Here is a 20,302-nt window from a genome sequence, read left to right as displayed (position 1 = left end):
CAGATGTGAATGTTAACAGGGCAAGAAAACCAACACAGAAAGCCAGAAGCAGTTTCCTCTTGTGCACAGTGAGAGTGTGACATTGGAAGAGCAAGGAATTTTTTTGCAGACCTGTTTGGCGACTCTGATCCTATGTATCAGCAAGACATACAGCTACCTAGGGACTAACTTGAGAAAGACTAAAAACACCTTCCCCCTTCCTCCCAGGAGGAAAACACTCAATTCCTAGGTAAACCCAAGTTGCCCTCTACCATCACCTGCCACAGCACCTGAGGTGAACTTCTCCTCTGAGGTAAGGAATTGGAGTTCCTGTTAAAATTGAAATCTATTATTTTGGAAGCTTTGGGGACAACATTTAGCACTTGAACTGATTTCATCAGCCACCAAGGGGACTGTCACTATAATCTAGTCACTGAATCTGCTCCCTGAAGAATCGATCTCTTCTTGGGGGCAGAGGCTGCTGTTGTTGTTTAGTTGCTCAGTCGTGTCCAGGTGTCCTAATCAAAGAAAAGGAAAGCAGTTGAGTTAGAAAGGGTGTTTTACCAGGCAAATGGCATTTCAGAGGACAGTGAAAATGATAGTAATATGCTGAAGCCTGTGGGTCAAATTGACCACATGGTGTTCATATCATCCTACACTTCATAGACTCCTGAGAGTTTTCCTTTCCTGCTCCCATCTTTCTCTCTCTGAGGCATTGTATTCCTTGTTCTCTAGCTCTCTAACCCCAGATATCTTTATTTCTCTAGCATCTCAATTGCACTCTTCCTTTCTGGCTTAGTTGCAAATTATCCCCTTTCTCCTACCATCACCCCCTGTTTTCTTTGGTGATCATCATCTGAAACTGATCTATATTTAAACATGTGCTCTATTTGTTGGATAAAACTATATTCCATTTTCACTATATACAATTCAAACTAGATCATTAGCCTTTTGGTTCTCTCTCGGAAACATTCTAAGATCAGTATAGTCCTAGATTCATTATCTCCCACTCTAGATCAGTGGCTCTGGGTGGAATAAAGATATTTCCGCTGGGACATTAAGTTATTATCAGTCATGAAAGCAGCAAAAAGTAGAGCCAATTAACTAAGAGGATGACAACACATACATGTGATGACATGGGAAAGCAATTGGAGGTTTTTTTTTTTTTTTTTTTAAGATCATCAATTCTGAGTTTGGGCACTTCCTTGGGAGGCCAGATCTGGCAATGAGAGGATGGAGGATCGGGGTTAGGGTCAAGGCAGATGTCTGAGGAGAGGGTCCCTGAGGGTGGAAGAGATGATGAGTGGGAACGAAGGTCTTGAAGTCAAACTTTTCCTCCTTCACATATGAACTGAAGTCCTGGTTCTTGCTGTTTGTTGATGCCACCTCACTGGTGGTGATCCTGGCAGACCTAATCGAGGGTCTTCATGTCCCATTACATTTAGATTAGGAGTCTGAACCTGACTGCAGTTGCAGCTGGGGTGGGGAGAGGCATAATAGTTGATGAAGATCACCAGTAAGGTGACCAAACATCATTGGTGAGACTTTTGGTGGGAAGTCAATTGGTGAATAATAACTTCTTGGCACCTGCATCCCAATAAAAATTGAACAGTCAAAGCCCAGAAACAGAATTCTTTCTTTACAATTTTATTTACAAAATGTATTAAAACTTTGTACAATACCTCATGGCAGTGAGGCTCCGTAATTTATTCCCACACATGCAATTTATGCTTTTACAGCCATTAGTTTGCTTGGCAATGTTTCTGTTCACTGAAGTACAGCTTTAACAACAAAAAGAAAATAATTGGAAAAAAATCTTCAAGTGACTACCGCCAAACTCCTGTAGCTTGAAGTTAGTAGCAGAAATTTGAAGCAATCAATGTGTTTTTTTTTTAAAACATGCACGTTTTTAAAAAATAACAAACCAATTTACCCGCCTCTTCATTCCCAGTGAAGTTTCCTCTCTGAAAAGCTGATTTGAGTTAACAAACATCCACTTCTCTTTATCCAGTGCCTATGAGAAGTTTGTGTGTAGGTTGGTTGGTTGGTTTTATACAACCTCGTATATTGGCACAGCATTAGCTTCCCGCGCCGGGACATCATAGCATTCAGAAGTTGAAAAAAAAATCATAGTTTCGTAAAAACAAAACAAAAACACAACAGCTTTCTTGTTTTTTTTTTTTTGTTTGATTTGTTCAATACCATTGAAAATTTGACAGGTGAGTCATTCGTTTCTGACACAGTTTTTGGAATGAAAGTTTATATTACACTTTTCCAGAAATGTTTCGTTGGAAACGAGACTTGTACCTTTCTTTTCTGAAGAGCAAATGTGCAGCGAGTCAACTAAAGCATCTAAGGGTCACACTTGGGGAGATGAATTCGAGCTCCCAGTTTTTACAGCCTGGAAACTTCCCAGTGCACGTCGCCGATGAAAGCAGACTACTGAACTACAGAAAGCGTATGTCATTATATAGGAGGTAATTAGTGAGTGGAGACTATTTCCTCTGACTGTTCTGATGATGCCAACGGCAGGTACGCAGTTAGTTACTTGATAGCCCGTGGAGCAGTGGCGCGATCTTCGGAGTCAGTAGAGAGACTGCTCCAAGCAAGGACCTGGGAGTGACGCTGAGGCCCTTGATTTAGCAGTAGGTTTGGGAATGCATCTTAGTCTTGGCAAACTAGGAAAGGACACATGCAGTCTGACGGAGAGCCACAGGCAATCACAGGCAACAGCTGGTAAGACAGACCTAGCAAGAGTGAAAGTCAGATGAGAACTGTGGTCTGAACCCACTGGCCCGCCTTGCAACGCGGTCCTGTCTCCATGGTGTACATTTGAAAGGCATACTTAGCAGAGAAAGCGGAGCTAAACACAGTGTTGTTTCTGAGAAAGATATTCTAAACACATTTGGGAGTGTAGGCCGCATTTCCCTCACCTCAATGCTAAATACTCAGCTATCTTGACAAGATGCACACGGAAGCAAGAAAAACACATCTGTGAGCTGACATTCCGGGCTTCTCGGAAAGCCCCGGGATCCATTTGTAGGAAAGCACCGAGAGGTATGCCTAAGAGTGCCCGTCCCTTGCTACACACAAGTCGGTTTCAGAAAGTTCTGTTCATCCCTTCACCGAGTGGGAAATTGGCAGCGCATTTTCACAAAACCGTTTCAAAACACAGAAGTCACCATTGAGTCCCTTTTCCAAAGTGTTTGAATTTTCTGAAGTGTTGCATTTACATTCTAAAGATATACACATTTCAGCAATGTTGAAAGGAAATAGGGTGCACAGAACATCATCACCAACAGGAAATACCAAAAACATCTTGTCAGCAGATCCTAGAAGAAATGCCAGTCTCCTCCCAGACAGGGAGGTCAGATTTTTTTTTCTTTAAATCAGGAGGAATTAATTATTTTAGCTGAGATGGGCCTGTTCGCAGAATTGGAATTTGAAATTCGTCTGTGTGTATGTGTGTTAAAGAACATGGTGTTTGTATACTGTGCAGTGGTATCAAAGAATGGCTTTTGTTGAATTGACACTTTGTAAAATAACATTTGTTTTCGCATACTGGAATCTTGCATGTCCATTTTTTTTGTTGGTTTTATTTTAATTTTTTTCAAGCAAAGCGAAAAGATTTCAATGATGGTTTGCATTGTCGCGAGTCTCAGAGTATTCCATAAGGCACTGAAGGAAAAAAAAATCAGTTTTTCCTATTGAAAGGTCATTGCACCATCAGCAATATTCGTGTCATGCCCGACACCAAGGAGAGTGGAATCTGGCTCAGGATCCTTGAAGCAGCCACGTTTTCGGTGATTCCTCTCATCACTTGCCTCCAGTGGGAAGGGATCTGAAAAGTAAAGGGGGGAACGTCAGTTTGAATGGGCTTTCTATTGGCAGTCTAAGTGTGCTATAGCTCAGTCTATCTTGGACTAAAACCGCAGCTGTTTTCTCAAACTGGCATTTCTGAGGCTGCATCTTGTTTGACTGCCTTTAGGTAACAGGTTTGTTTCACTTCTTTCCCTGGAAGCAAGTGCTTTGCAACAGGTTAAAATTAGGTTCATTTTTTTTTTTTTTTTACTATGCATTGTACTAAGGAATACATGGGCATTGCATGAAGTCTAACTTAAAATGTTCATCACTTAGGATGTGGGTATACTAGAAGGCCTTAGTGGCATTTCAATATAGGACAATGACAGTGTCAGGACAATGACTTTGCAGAGTGAATTCTGGTCGCAGAACCTGTGATGGGGGACTGTTTGCCTAGGACAGACTGTGAGTGGTCTTCTATGGCTGGCTCAGTTGAAATCCATTTGATCACGAGAAGAAAGTTTGCTGCTCATTGCCAGAAAGGTGACAGCTTATTTCTCTTGATATCTACAATCTTAGTTACTGAAGTCAGAAAACAGCACATGGACTTTGAAGAGACAGCGCATTCCAGGAAGAAGGCAGAACCCTAGTGATATCCACAAAGGGGTTTGCCTCCATGGGGTCTTTGCCCTGATATTATGGGGCCGACGGAGATGCTGTTGTTGCCCTCTTTTTTGGAGGCATTAACTAGTGCAGGGGCTTCATTTGCCCCCAACCCTGGAAACTTAAGGCCACATTCCTGCCTCCTCTTCAAGTTCACACCCATCTTCTCTATCCTTTCTGTCTACACTAATGGGGTCCTTCTTTTTCTCCTGAGGTAACTCTGAATTTTATCCCCAAAGAATGACATGATCACTATCTACCACTGGCCCTAGAATAAAATCATCTGTAAGAAGAAAGTCAAAGATGCACCTGAAGGCCAAAATACCCAAAGAAGCAGAGTAAGACTAACATGAAAGCGGGTAAACCACTTCCTTGGAATCCCTATGGTCCAGAATCATATCTATCTCAGACATTTGGAGAAAGTTTATATCTATGGCATAAAGGTCAGTGTCCCTTCTGACCTTCCTATTGGCCATGGGATGTCACTTCCCAGGTGCATAACTTTGGGAAAGTCACCTAATCTCTCAGTGCCTCTGTTTCCTGTTTTTAAATGGAGGTAGATGAAATATTGGGTTGGCCAAAAAGGTCGTTCAGGCTTTTCTGTATGATGTTAATGGAAAAACCTGAATGAATTTTTTGGCCAACCCAATATTATTATGGAAGGAAAAGTCCTCTGGGGACAAAGAACATCACCACTTAACATAAGATGAGCTCTCTAAGGCAGGAACGCTTCACCAGCAAGAATGTCTATAGCTGCAGAAGGAAAACAGATTACTTCAAAATAGGCGGCAGGCACAAAGTTGTTATTCTCTAGAAAGACTAAATAGAACAGTATTAGAGGAAAAAAGAAATCTTTTTCCTCATCCTCGGGCATTTTGAGCTCTTGAAAATGAGAAGGATTTCAAAAATATTGAAGAAACCAAAGAAGCCAGAAGTAGTCCTGAGCAGCAATGAAGAAATTGGAAAGAATTTCTTAAAATAGTGAGTAGAGACACTCTTAGGGTGCAGTGAATCTGGAATGCTTGATGGCTGTTCACCCGCCCAGGCATGCTTCAGGCCGCTCTTCCAGTGGGTGATCAGTAACCCAGACAGACAGTAGGTCGTCAAGAGGTCATCTGCTCCCGAATCAGGCTGGGTCTGAGGCATGGGTTCCCACAATGAGTCCAATAACCCTGACTCTACTCCCAGCCATAGAAAATGAGAGATGAGTCCCTCCTCTTTCAAGGATGCCTTTTTACTAACCAGATTTCACCTGGATCATATTTTTGCAGTTGATTTGCTCTTGAGTCAAATTCCTGAAGAATTACTGGCACCATAAACTCCCAAGGCTGGCTCTGATAATCAGCAATATAAGTAAAATCTCAGGGTGCTTCTCCGTCTCTGTGACCCTGCATAGACCCTGACAGATCTAGGCCAACTCTAAGAACCAGAAACCATAATAACTAGGTAAGAAATTAGAAGTCACTGTGAGATATTCCAGAACTTCTTGGGAAATAAAAGATGAATGAATGAAGACCAACATCCCCCTGATGTTACATCACCAAACTGGCTGAGGACAGCTGAGAGGTTTCTATTTCCTGCTCAGCCTGCTTTGTGTCTTGGCTGACACATGTCAGGTTTTTTCCCTGGCATCCTCTGGGTCTTTTCCTTCTTGTCTAGGGACTTCACACAGACTTGGAGGACACATTTGTTTGCAGAGTCTCTCCCCAGGTTTTCTTTTCATCCTAGGGATGACTGCCACGGTGCCAGCTAACTGGGCTGTAACTGCATTGGCATTGATGTCTATTCAAATGTGATTTTTGCCTCAGTTATCCTGAATCTTGCTTTACAAAATGGGTCAGCCAAGATGACTAAAGGAAAGCCACTGTACCAGAAGTTGCGAAAGTTCATTTCTTGCACTCTCCCCACTCCCTGGGTTGAGTGTTCTGGGCCTCCACTGGAAGACTGCAGCACCCTGCCCAAAGGTTTGCTCATCCAACTTTCTCTCTCTCTTTCTCACTCACCATCCCCCCTTCCTTCCTTAAGTGATAGGCTCTGAGACAACTTTCTCTAGAACCTTACTACTCCCCGGACCAGCAGCATCAATATGACCTGTGAGCTTGTGAGCAGTGTAGAACCTCAGGCCCCACCCCAGACCTGCTGCACACTGTCAGTCGGTAAGTACTGCTCTGGGACTTAAACAAGAGACTCAGATAGAATGGCTGATAATAAAGAGGATCTGGAAGCTGTGTGACCCTAAGCCCTGTTCCAGAAAGCTTCCTTTTGTGGAAGTAGGAATGATTGAATATACACCCTTGTGTCAAGTGCATCAGAAGGAGGGCTAGTGGAGGCTAGGTGAAGTCCCTCAAGACACTTTTGTAGAGAAGTAAGACATAGACTTAGGATCTGTTCTTCATGTGACAGGATCCCATTGGGGTTTCAAGATTTCTGGAGACCACCAGGCCGTAAGTGGAGGGTGGTCACAGGGTTTAGTGAAGGATACAGTTATAAGAGGACGAAGAGCTGGGTTCTAGTCCGAGAACTGCCACTACCTAGTTGTCTTGCCTGTGTCCTAAAAGGGAAAATATTGGCTTGACCAAAAGGTTTGTTTAGGTTTTATGGAAAAACTCCGAACATTGGCCAAGCCAGTGTTTTCTGCCCCATTACCACAACTGCGGCAATAGAGTGAGAGCACTTGGAAAACTGATATGCAGATTTCAGGTGTATTCTTTTCTTTGGATGCCAGTATGTTTGAATTTGGGATAATTCACCTAGGTTGAAATCACTTGGGTACTATCTTATGAGAAAGCAAATAACGTGCCCCCAGTTCTAATGGGCCTATATAACCTACTCAAGAGTAAAATATTTTAAGCACACTGGAACATTAAATGCTTGCATGCAAACAATGCTAATTACAGATGAATCCATCTTTGGTCCATTCAGCAATGCAATGGGAGCACTTTGTTAGTGGGTTAGTTGTATACTGAATATGTTGTGACAGGAGGTCTGCAGCAGGAAATAACAACTAGCAACTTCATCAAACAAGAGAATGCCTTCTGTGGTGAGAACAAGTGATTTATTTGGAGGAAATATTTAAAACTTAGCTGAATTGAGATCCACACCATGAAATATGTGGAGGTCAAAAGTACAAATGCATTTAGAAATTGAAGCTCATAGACGTTAACTCATGAAGTAAAAAATCTCCCACCTACAATAAGAGCTATGAAGTTGCTAATTGTTCATTTCCACTTTCGATAGGTATGTTACTGATGACAGATGCACTTGAAGGTAACTAAACTTATATTCTCATAAACACTTCTGAGATGGAGATGTTATCCTAACTCAAGCTTGCCTTTGAACATGTCTGAGTTATTGGTGAGTTTTGGCTGTAGCTGCCAGAGTCAAGGTGGCATCAGTCAGGCTCATTTAAGTATGAATTTGGGAACAGCCAGCAGCAGGGGTCCTAGACTGTCCTTTGGGAGACACTTACCTGAATGAACATCAGTTCCAAGAAAGGGACAACAAAGGAACTTAAAGATTAAAGCAATTGTCTTAGGTTTACACTTAAGTGAATCACCACACCCCTATAGAAGCACTGCGTTTCTCAAGGGGGCAGCTCCCCATTTCCATTTTCATTTTAACATCAATTCCAGAGAGCTGCTTTCTCTATAGCTGCACTGTCCAACGTGGCAGTCACTAGCCACATGTTACTGTTGAACACTTGATATGTGGCTAATGTGAGAGCTGAGACATGCCATAAGTATCTATGTGAAACACACCCCTGATTTCTAAGACTTAGTATGAAAAAGGAATGAAAAATACCTCATTCATTTTTTACATTGATAACAAGTTGAAATGCTAATATTTCAGATATATTGAGTTAAAAAATATTAAATTAATTTTGCTTGTGTTACTTAAAAAACATTTTTTACTTAATAAAATTTATTTTTTAGAATAGCTTTAGGTTCACAGTAAAATTAAGTGGAAAATATAGAGAGTTCCCATAGTCTCTGTTTCCACTTGTTGTCTTCCATTGTCAACATTAAAGTGGTACATTTGTCACAATTAATGAACACAATTATTGACACATCATTATGCCCCAGGGTCCATAGTTTACATTAAGGGTTAACTCTCGATGTTGTACATTCTATAGGTTTTGGCAAATGCAAAATGCCATATGTCTACCACTACTTGTGTTACTTTTGAAAATAGCTACCAGAGCACTTAAATTACACATCTGGTTCACAAATGTGGCTTGCAAATATTCCCACTGAACAGTGCTGCTCTAGAGAACTTTTTTTCCCTCTTAGGTCGCAGACCACAATTACAAGTATGCTATTAGAAAAGCTCTACTGTCTGACAAGAAAGCACAACTGTTGTTTTCAAAGAATTAAATGGTTGCAAAGAATAGACAATTCTTGAAACAATAAACCAGACCAAAAAACAAAGAGAAAAATAAAAGAGATTAACGTACAGTAACGTAAGCTGATTAGTGTACTAGACCTTAACCGTACCCCTAGATCTTAACACTCTCTGTTCCATACACGTTGTAGCCTTCTCTGTATGTAGCGTAATTTTGAGTGTTGGTGGCAGGAGCAGGCTTAAAGTTTTGGGTGTTCTTTGTGAGTTTCATGCGTTTGGACTCTGCCCGCGATTTATAACAGAATTCTATCAAAGCCACCATCATGGCCAGCCCCAGACCTCCGACAAGTATATAGAAAACGCCTGCCACATTGCTCAGGCTCAGAGCGCTGGTCTTGTCCTAAGAGAAATGAACAAGGCGATTAGTTCTTGGGGAAAACAAAGACAATGGAACATTATAATACATTGCAACAGTATATGATAGTTCTAAGTCGTAAAATAACTAGACATTGATGTAAATGTTATGACTCAACTCTGGCAACTGGTGGATGTTTCACAATGGCCAGTAAGACAGCAGACTGTGCTTCTGTTGACAGTTGTGATCCTCACCTAAATATTCTTTTATTTCGACTCCTTAAATCCTTTAGTACCTCAAGATGGTGTCAACAACTAAATAAAACAACATTCGGCCATGGGAGCAGAAGTGTAAACACAAGCACAATTTAGTCCTCTGCCAGCTTGGATAAACACCATTTGCCAGAGTTGAGCAGTGACATAATTTCTATTAATGTAACACTCTTTTCATTTGGGAACTTGAAGCACTCTTTCCCCTCTCTGCCCCGCAACACCCCTTTCTCCCTTGTTCTCCCTGTGTCAACTAGTTTTTAAGATAGCAGGTGAGTATGTTAGTCGTCCCTGATATTCATATTGGGGGGAGTTACTTCACAAGGGTTTGTTTAAAAAGGATTAGCTCTCTCCTTTCACCCAGTGGTTGAGAAAGAAATTGCTCCCTGTGGGGGCTGGTTGCTAAGGTCTGGTCCTCAGGGGAGCAAATCTTTGTGCTATGGAGACAAGAATTGACTCTGTTCCCGCTTCCTGGGAGTTTAAGGAAATCCTCAGGAGGACCCACTGGGTCCTGAATTGGCTCCATACAAATCAGAAAACTTTTCCAGGAGGCTGATGATTAAAAAAAAAAAATCCAGCTCATTTTTAGCTTTTACTCCAGGGAATGTAGAGAATATTTAGAAAAAATAAAAAACAAACCCTACACTTATCTGCTCTCTATTTAAAATGGAAGTTGGGGGGGGGGCGTAAATCAAGGAAGCCGGTCAGTGACTTTCAGGTCAAACTGTGCAAATCTGACTAAGCTATCTGCCTGCATGAAAAAGCTGAAACTGAACTGCTTGAATAATGGAAAGAAAAAAGTTGGTGCCTTGAGCCCTACCTTGAGGTAGGACACAGCAAGGGCCAGGAGCCTTTCTTTGACAAAAATAAAATAAAATAGCATTTTGTAGTCTTTTTAGAGGGAATGTAACCATTTTGCTGCTGAATACAATAGAATGGAATACCCACATTGTTAAGCCAGTGAATTGAGTATCTTATTCAAATAATAGCACAGTGAGCAGATGATGGCTATGGCTGACACTCAACACTCTGTAGCTCTGCTGGTCCTAGTATCATGTAAAGAATTAAATATAAAGACAGTTTGGCCATATTATGATTCTATTTTCATAAGAGCCAGTCCTGTACTTGTTTACTTCAGCAAAAAGGCCAATTGGAATTGAATCGCATTGTCGGGAAGAGGGGTATGGACATGCTTCATCTCTATAACAACCTTGCAAAGAGTCACTCTTCTAGGATGAATGACAGCTAGACAAGTGATAAGAATCTCTGTCACTTATGAAATGATGGATCATCTCCTTAAGGAGGCTGGTGAAACTATCTGCAAGGATGTTCCACAGTCCATTAGGAAATGGATCAATTTCTGGTAACTTGTCCTCTCCCATTAGATTTGTATATGTATGTGATTTTTGATGGGGAAAAGCATCCTTTGCATGACCCGTGTAAGCTGTAGCAACAAAGTTTCAAGTTCCACGAATTTAAGTTTAATAAAATTCCCTGTTGTGGGATATAGAAAACCAGTAGCAAAATGGTTCACTGCACAAGGAAAATGAGTGGCATTTCATGAAATGAATTAACTGATACCACAATATTAGTTCGAAAAAAGGAAAGGCAAAAATTGAAACTCAAAAAGAATTTTCTTAGGGGGGCAGGAAGGAGGCGGGGAAGAGTGTTTCATGCTTATCAATGTGATGTTATCCTGAGAATGTATACCCTTAAGGAGCATGCGACTGAATTTTAGAAGTATTAGGTACAGAGATTCAAATAACATCTTTGGAAGAGAGAAGTGTGACAGACTTAATGAAATTCGAGATCCAAATAGATGCTGAACTCAATACGACAGCAGCTGAGAGGAAGCTAATCATTGTGCTTACAGAAGCCAGTCTTTGTTATTTAATTCTTTGACTGTTTTCAGGTGGGCTCAACATAATATAGTCATAACCAAAGGCATTAACAACTACAAAGTCTCTGAAACTGTAAGAGGTTAAGAAAAAGTACTGTCACAACTGGATCTTTTTTTTTTTTTTTTTGGTTGTTGTTCTGTTTTGCTCTTTGAACTTTTGAAATGTGAAATACAGTAAAACCCCCTTATAACACAGCTCATGATTGTACTTCTTTGGGAATGTGGTGGGCCAGATTGAGTTCCCTGATCACAATAGCTTGCCGGGAGTCCATGAGTGATGTCACGTGGCCTCTAAGGCGGGTGTTTGCCTTAAACCTTCAGTGCTGGTGTTATAAAGGGGTCCCACTGTGTCAGGGAGTGTGTGTTGGGAAGGAAAGCCGTTTTAGGGTAGAAAATAAACAGTGGTTCAAAATGTGATTGCTAATCAGTACAAAAAGACCTTCAGCGACTGACCTTACTCCCGGAGTCCTTGGCTCCACACTCCCCCTTATCGTACCACCATTTGTTTTTCAGCTTGTCTAAGATGCCTTGTTCACTGAGTTTCAATACTGCAAGGTTTACAGGCGTTCTTCACGTGGGAAATAACATAAATAACATTATATTATGTTATTTTATGTTATTCAAGCTTCAAACTACTTTAAAACTATAGAAAGCGATAAAGCAGGGGGCCCTGGCCACAGAGTAATTTTAGACACTGCAGGCAACCTGAGCATTACCTTATAAAAATTAACACTACAGCAACGCTATATTTACCAGGGCCTGCCCATATCGCTTTGAGTAATCGGCACACACTGTTAAATAATGAGGATAGAAAAAAGGCACTCCTCAGATAGGCGGTGTGGGGTGAGGAGGGTTTCCCCTCAGTGACAATCGTCGGCGGCAGCTTGCAGTAGCTTTGTGATGGAGGTGTGTTAGGTTTGATCTAACAGGGTGTCTTGTTGTACTTCCAGACAGAAAGCAAGTTTTATGGTGGAGTGGGGAAGGGAACGGGGCCAGAAGGGGAGGCGTTTCCACGTGTGGAGACAAAGGGATGAATTCCAGCAGAATAGAAGATAGATTCTATGTGAATAGCACGCCTTCTGATTAGTTGTCCTTTATTACACAAATCTGCTGTCCAGCTGAAAATGATCTTCCAACAAACTGTACTACATACATGTCTCCCCAGACTGAATTCTTACGCCATACTGGTCTTAATATTAACAGTATAACGTGGACCTCTGAGTTCTGGATAAGAGTACTTTCAACAGTGTGAGATCTGGTCTAGGGATTGTTTTTGAGTTACTGATCTCTCTGATATGGTTGTATGTCTATGGCCAGCTCAGGTCACCAGAAAGTGAATTAGATTGTTTTAAAATGGATTATTAACATGGCATGATGTGAAATGGCAAACTGACTCTGCCTCTATGGCAGGGCTGTAGAGGAAATTTAGATAAGCTGTTGTAGTCAAATGAGACTTCAGAGCCACTGTGCAAATGCAGGAAGCACTACTGGTCCTAGGGTAATGATTTTCTCTCTTGGAAATTTCTTCAGCTGTAAAATCGGAATAATGACTTCTACAGTTTTCTTTCTAGACCTAATGAATCTTAAAAGATCTCTAATAACTTTAGATTTAAAATGCATTATAGAGAGGGGGTGGCATATTTGTGTTATGAGGTGATGAACTACTGTGTGTTCAGACTCATGTGAACAATATTGCCAGTACTAGTACCTGTTTTTCTGAATGCTGTCAATTTTCAAGGAGGAAAACAGGTATATTTGTGTAACTATGAATATTCCATAGAATTTCTGAGTTTATTTTGGGTCACTTGGACCCACCAACATATCCCAATCATTGACAAGACTTCTGTTGTCACAGAGATCTGTCCTCTATCAGACCATCCCCAAAGCCTGTTTCCTTTCTTTTCCTCTTTGCTGTTGAGAGCAGAAGGACCATCTTGAGATATTCTGAGAAACAGATCATCATGTAAAAGTAATATAATAGGCAATTTCAGAGTACTTAGGATTTGTAAAACTATAAACCTTTAGTGTCAGGGAGGTGACACTTTCTTGGTTAGTACTGAACTTGGCAGCCAGAATATCTGTGTTTTGTATATCACCAGGAAATCGAGATCCTTTTATACTTGAAACAAGTTCCTTCAATCAATGCTCAGAAGCTTAGGCTTCTCAAGTGCTAGCCAGAGTTGCTTGGAATGCAAAGGAACAAAAATTATTTAAATAAAAATGCGAGCCTCTTTAGGATATTATTGGCTGTGAAAGTCATCTTCGACTCTTTTTTTAAAAGGACAGACTATGTCCACAGACAGGCCATCTATGGCCATGAGATCAGTGTTGGAATTGCCTTCTCTCCTAGTCTCCACTGTCTAGCCTCCTCCTGTCTCCTTTCTCCTATAAGCTTTTTCTCTATCACCACCACCTCTCTGTCAGTGCTATGCCTTAAATTACACATTGGCACCGAGGCTCAGGATTATGACAGTTGGCTCAGATCACAAGGGAGATGTTTTTCAATGACAGATAGGTCACTGATTCCATCAGGACCACAGGAAAAAGTATAAAGCATTTTTTCTTCCTTTTCGTGCTTCCTCTTTTCTTACTGCAAAGGGCCCAGTGTCTTCTGGCTGCTCTCTGACTAAGCCCTTACTGGGCCCTGACCTCCCTCAAGCTACTGTATTCTTCAAATGACTTCAATTTCTTTAGTTATGGCTGCTCTTACTAGATCTCAGGAACAGAGCAGTATGATTAAAGGCACTCACACTAAGGTCCAAATAGAGATCTCTCCCTAGAGATCCTGGGTTTAAAAAAAATTTGTCAACACTGAAGTAAGCTAGGGTTGATAAAAGTGGAGCATATTAGTTTAGAGCAGTGGTTCTCAAACTGGTCCAGAGACCCCTGGAGGATCCCTGAAATCTTTTCATCAGAGGGTCTGTGAGGTCAAAATTATTTTGGTATTAATACTAAGGTGTTCTTTGCCTTTCTCACTCTTATTCTCTCACTATGTACAGTGGAGTTTCCTGGAGGTAACATGACATGTGATATCACAACACATTGAATGAAGAAGTAGATGTGAGAATCTTATTCTCTTATATTAAGATATATTCTCTTATATATCTCTTATATTAAAGATACTTGCAAAAATAGGACAATGCCACTCCTCACTGATTTTTTAAAAAATTGAGTTATTTTTCATAAAAGCATGGTATTTATGTTAATATACATTGGGTTTATTATTTTTAAATGAGTTATTAATACATTATTTAAAAATCATTCCATTTTAATTTCTGATATGGTAAGCATTAATAGACATAATACATATGAACAAAATCTTTGGGGGTTGTCTATAACTTTGAACTGTGTAAACGGGTCCTGGGACAAAAAAGTACTGGTTTTAAAGGAGGGAAGGCTTTTCCCCTGCTGGGCCTATTCTGGGCTGCCACCCTCCACTCGTCAAAATCCAGGCTGAGCATTTAGCATCCAGGTCAGCAATCTAGCATCCTATTTTTCTGACAAGTGACCTACCCCTGCCTTAGGCCATTGAATGGCTCCCTCAGAATGGTTGGTAACCGCTCTCTACTACCATAGTCCACAGTTACAGTGGAGGTTACCTTAGAGCAATGGTTCTCTGTTAGGGGTAGTTTTGCCCTTCAGGAGACACTGGGCAATGTCGAGTCATCTTTCATTGTTACAACTGGGGAGGGGGGTGATACAGGCATCTAGTAGGTAGAGGCTAGTGATGCTGTTAAACAACCCACTATGTGCAGGACCGCCCCCACCACAAGGCCCCAGATGTCAAAAGTGCTGCAGCTGGGAAACCCTGCCTTAGACAATCCAAACCTCATCTGATGCCCCAGGACTTTAGGGAAATCTGACAAATGGTATATCCTTAGAAGTTTAGTCTTTGATTGGAAAAAAAAAAATCACAGGGTTTATGAAATCTGGCAGGGAACCAATGTGCATTTGGGAACTTCTAAATAAAAATGAAGGAGAAAAACAAACATTTTAAGCAGCAGCACAGCCAAGCAGCATAAAAGCTGTAATCAGAAATCACAGATAATACCACTTAACAAGGTTAGGATAGCTGCCAAGAAAAGAAAGTACTTTAAAGGCCAAATCTCCTACAATTGTATGTTGCTGCAGGGTGGAATAAATTCCCAAGATGGCAGAGAAAAACTGCTTCTATCCACATAATTTTCTCTGTTACTGTACCTTACTGGATGTATTGCCAAACTCAATTCAAACAACCAAATGTATTGACGTTTCCCTCCCAAAACACACACAGACACACACACAGACACATACAATTTGGTATTTTAAAGAAAGTAGAATTAGGTGGGCAATTGCTCACTTTAAATGTTACTTTCCTCTTGATGTCATTTTTGCTCCTCACCCTAGTATTTTCTCTCCCTCTCTTCATCTTCTATCTTGCCTTATTATTTGTGCCCAGGCCTTGTGTTTCCCCCTAGACTATGTTGCTCAAGTGGAAAGACCATGGCTTACATATTTGTATTCCCCACTTAGAAGAGTTCCCTCAAGAAATACTTGAATAGAAAGCTCTTTTAGCATTTTGTTTTCCAGCCTAGCACTTGACGCAGAATAAAATTATTATTATTGGTCAAGTTTAATGATCACTTTAAGAAGGTAGATTCATGGCCTCTATAAGTAAAGCAGTTGAGGCACAGAAAGGTTAAGTAATCTGCTCTAGCCTGCATAGCAAATTATTGGGGCAGGCCGGAAGGCAAATTGATATCCATGCAACTCTGCACTGTACCTTCACCAATGGAACACACACAAAAAGGGGGTGGCAAGCCTGCATTTTGTTTTTGTTCTTAGAGCTTGGATGTTCATAATGAGTTTTTTCTTTAGGGACCGTCAGATTCCAAATAACTCTCAGCCTAGCAAGGGCAGATCCAGCAGCTGGGGCCTTTTACCACTGTGGTGCGGTGGTATGTCTCCAGGGGAATGTTTCAGAGCTATGACTGCAGGCCCTTAACGGGTACCTAAGAGAATTAGAAGTCAGAAATATTTATTGTCCTCGCTTCAATAGAGGATGGAAAGAATTAAACAAAGTAGGTCAGATTCGTATCATGGAAATTAGTTAGCCATTCTCCCCTCTGAAGGGCTTGCTGTGAATATTTCCTGAGTGGAGTCCTCTTAAGGCAAAAACAAAACAGAACAAAACAAAAACACAGGTCGGAGAGCTTGGGAGAGAACAGGAGTGCTTTGTAATTTCAGGGGGTCTGGGAACACCACCCCCCCCCCCCGCCCAAATATTTTCCTCACTGGTACCTGACATTCCATCAAGGGAATTTCACATCTTTAAGATGGAGGAAACTTCCTTGTTAAAATACAAAGCTTCATTGGAAATGGGAAAGGAAGCAGAGTGTAACTGTTTATAAACTCCAACTCTTTGTTCTGTTTTATTTAAATAATGGTCTGGGGGGTTGGGTGGAGGAAAGGGTGTAAACTCCTCCTATGGAAAGGCTATAAATTGCACCTGTATCATAAAAATGTATGTGGATTATGGACCAGATGGAGGGGATAACAGCAAATGTCACCTAGTCAGTTAATAGTATGTGAAGGAAGAACTGACCTGAGACAGAATGATGGTTCCTGAGTGTGGGGAGCAGTCATGAAGTAGCATCAATTTTTTTTTTTGAAATTAGGGTAGTAATGTAATTCATAATGACTTGAAAATGAGTTCTATTTTTGAAGAAAACATTACTGGCTGATACAAATTTCTGCTTATCTCTGCCATCCCCACCTGGCAACAATCAACAACAAAGCTCTGTGCTCATTAATCCAGGGCATCCAGCCCCGGGTGGCGGTTGTCTAGGTTCCCAGCTCATTTCTGGGAGCTATGAGCCAGCCATTGCAAAGTTCAATGTCATCTTAGTGCCGGCCAATGTTACATACGCAGACAGTTTTAGGATAAGAGGAACAATTTTTTCTCCTGTGAAAGTAGAAACTGCTTATTTTTTTTTAAAGTAACTAAAAATTTTGATTTCAAAGGAACTGTCCAATTTATTTTTTAATTTTGATTTCAGGAAATACCTAAACTATGTAGATTTGAGCCATGTTGGATTCTCTTTTTTATAAAGAAAGAAATGTGGAGAGAGTGAAGTGAGGGTGCTGTTTTCCCATAGTGCAAAGAAGAAAAAATGGCCTCATGAGTTGGTGACCAAGTTGATTCCTCCACATGGTGTTCCTAGAAGGGTTGAGAGACAAGGTTTGTACTATGGATCTAGTTCTAGGCCTGAAAGATATAGGAATCAAGGGTGTTGTAAGATTTATCTATTTGAGAGACTGTGTGATATATTCTAGTTTAAGTGGCTTCTTTTCTCCTTTCTAAGCAGGGACACCTAAAGGGCAAATGTCTGTTTAATTAATTATACCAAGAGATCTTCAATGGTGCCCTTAGGAGGGACAGATATATGTGTAAATACGTAGGTCATGGAGGGAAAGACAAGGAGATTATGGAGAAGTAAAAGAAATATATGAGCAAGGATGGTGTATTTGCGGTGTTAATTACAAACTTGCTCTAAGAACACAATGTCTGAATGATGATAACAGAAACTTATCATAGCCTAAACTGGAAGCCCCCACGCCCCCCATGCTATGATTTATCCAAAGCTCACTCCAAGTTACTGCATTTGCTTCTTGGTACCTAGTGATTTTTTGGAACAACTTCTGAAAATTATCTTTGGTTCAGTGGAGGGAGAAAAGCCATCTATCACTGGCTTTTCTACTGAAGATATTTCAGGTTTTCATGGTGACAGTTCACCTTTTCGAATTGCTCGCTTGTTTCCCTAGCCTTTTCTGGAGAACTCCTAGCATTATTCAGGAAATCACAGGCAGGAAGGCAGTTATAGACATCTCTGCCCAGGCAGGACTTGATCTATTAAGTTGAAGTCAATTGATGACCAACCAAGAGAAGATTTGTCATTGGATGAAAGGATATAGTCTAGAGTCCTTGATAATCTTTTCCATAGGTTACCTTGGGATATGTGTAGTGAAGGGATTTACCTCTCCACCTAGTAGCTGTTGGAGGCTATGCCCTAGACTACATTAGTATTCTGGAGCCCCTTGAAAGAAGCTCAATTTATTTCTTTTCACAGGGGTTTCTGGATGCAGGATTCTAGGAGAATGAAGATTTAAATTGTTTTAATCTTTCTACCCTTGGAGAAACCCTGAGCTTTCTCCACAACCTGAGCACAGGCACATATGACTGCTGGCAATACTGGACCCTGGCCACCCAAGTGACCCTCATTCCACAGGGGCAGCTACAATGATTTGCAGAGTTATGCAGTGCTTAGCTGCTAGACTCTCACTCTGAGACAGTATTTATATCATGTAGTTCAAAAATGTAGCTTAAACCTATTTAACTCCTCGCTAATGAGATCATAATTTAATGTAAGTGCAAAGAGCAAATTCAATAATGCATGCCTATAACATTAGGAGGTGAAAGCTGTGAGCCATTTTACTAAGGGCCCAACAATGCTAGTGACTGAAACCTATTGATGGGCTTCTGTGCTAGAGAAGCAGCTCCCAAAGTCACCTGGAGGTATTTGGATAAAGCCAGGTCATTTCCAAATGATAACCTCTCAAATGCAAAGGGATAGACCCCTTGATTACAAGTTGTGAATTTCATCAATGGATTCTTGCCAAACTGGGCCTTGGTCCAATCTCTCCCTCTAGAACTAGAAACCTGACAATTTATTGGTTGTGGACTATCTGACATAACCCAATTTGTCTGGGAAGACTTCTTACTCAATTTGTCCCTGACAGGGAGGGACATGAGGGACATATGGGAAAGATGCTAAGCTTCTGGAGAAGCTAGTTTTATTTAAAATGTGGCCACAGATAATTCCCCAGGTACGTAATTGATACGAGTCACTTGAAAATCCTGTTTTGAGATCCATTAAACATTCAAACTATCACGTGTTTGGTTGTGTTTCACTACATACAAGTGTCTTTTCTTTAGTTCATCCCCATGATACTGAGCAAGAGAGGCATAGACTGAGAAGACAGACGGAAACAGATCTTTACCAGAAACTCGCATAACAAGTGTTTCTGAAGAAAGACATCTAGTTCATGTTTCTGATTCTAGGCAAAATATTCATTGAGAGCTTAATCCAATGGGTGCCAGCATTCTACTTTTCTCCCAGTAGCCCTCCATTGACCATGACCCATAGAAAAATAATCAGTCTTAGCTTACATGCCAATAGATCGCAACAAATAGGGTCTACCTATCAGATCTGAAACCTAACTTCTGGTTGCCATTCCAGGGTACACGCCACTCTTTTCAGCTTTCATCCACTTCTCTGCATTTCCAGCAGCAATGCTAGACAGCATATGTTAGCAGAGTCAGTCTCTCCCTCTCATTTTTAAAAAAAATGTAATGGATGCTATTGTCTTAGATCTGTATTTTGAGAAATATTTGCTTCAAAGCCAGATGAAATTGAGCTTTATGGTGAATCTAGCACTTGGACCACCCTTTGCCACCTCTGACCAATAGGGATTTGTCTCATGTGCCAAGGGCCAAATGTTTTACCGCTCTCTAGAAAGTCAAAAGAGAATAGATTTCAATTGTTCTCTGTAAAAGAAATCTGCCCCCACCCTGTTCCACCAACCTCAATTCCCACCCTCATTGAATGTCTTTTAATCATTTCACATCTTTTGTGTTTCTTTTCCAATCATTTCAAATCTTTCGCATTTCTTTTCCATGGCTGTCCTACCTTTCAGAGAGTGTAGTCCTATAATCTTCTCTCCAAATGAAAGGAAACCAAATGATTTGGTCTTAGTGGGGCAGAAAGAGCATAGACATATACCGTTTAACTCTGCCACTGCAGCGGCGTCTTTCTTCTTGGCAACTGTATAGCAGCATTCTTACCTTCAGGCTTTTCATTCCTGCTGCTCTTTCTGTAGCTCTGGTGTTGGACACTTGGTCATTATTTGTCAATAAGAAACACATTCATGTTATCAGGATAACACCAAAGGCAA

At 40.9% G+C, this 20,302-nt stretch overlaps 1 protein-coding gene across 6 annotated transcripts in view; it reads right to left on the bottom strand.

Moving 5' to 3' along the window:
* Positions 1–1,610: 1,610 nt before the first annotated feature.
* GRIA3 (glutamate ionotropic receptor AMPA type subunit 3) overlaps positions 1,611–20,302 on the bottom strand; it is a 292,905-nt gene continuing 274,213 nt past the window's right edge. For 3 of the 6 annotated variants that reach the window (XM_043897856.1, XM_043897857.1, XM_043897853.1), the window contains 3 exons: positions 11,762–11,876; positions 8,937–9,184; positions 1,611–3,820 (listed from right to left, as the gene is read on the bottom strand). In XM_043897856.1, coding sequence (XP_043753791.1) covers positions 8,939–9,184; positions 11,762–11,876 — 361 coding nt within the window. In that variant the 3' untranslated portion in view covers positions 1,611–3,820; positions 8,937–8,938. Of the gene's footprint in view, positions 3,821–8,925; positions 9,185–11,761; positions 11,877–20,302 lie in introns of those variants that run through there. The other 3 variants (XM_043897855.1, XM_043897858.1, XR_006340168.1) reach the window with 3 other exon arrangements.

The sequence above is a fragment of the Cervus elaphus genome, chromosome X, assembly GCF_910594005.1.
Source record: "Cervus elaphus chromosome X, mCerEla1.1, whole genome shotgun sequence".
NCBI lineage: Eukaryota > Metazoa > Chordata > Mammalia > Artiodactyla > Cervidae > Cervus > Cervus elaphus.
The sequence above is the reverse complement of the archived record's forward strand: the minus strand, read 5'-3'. Positions and strand labels throughout refer to the sequence as shown.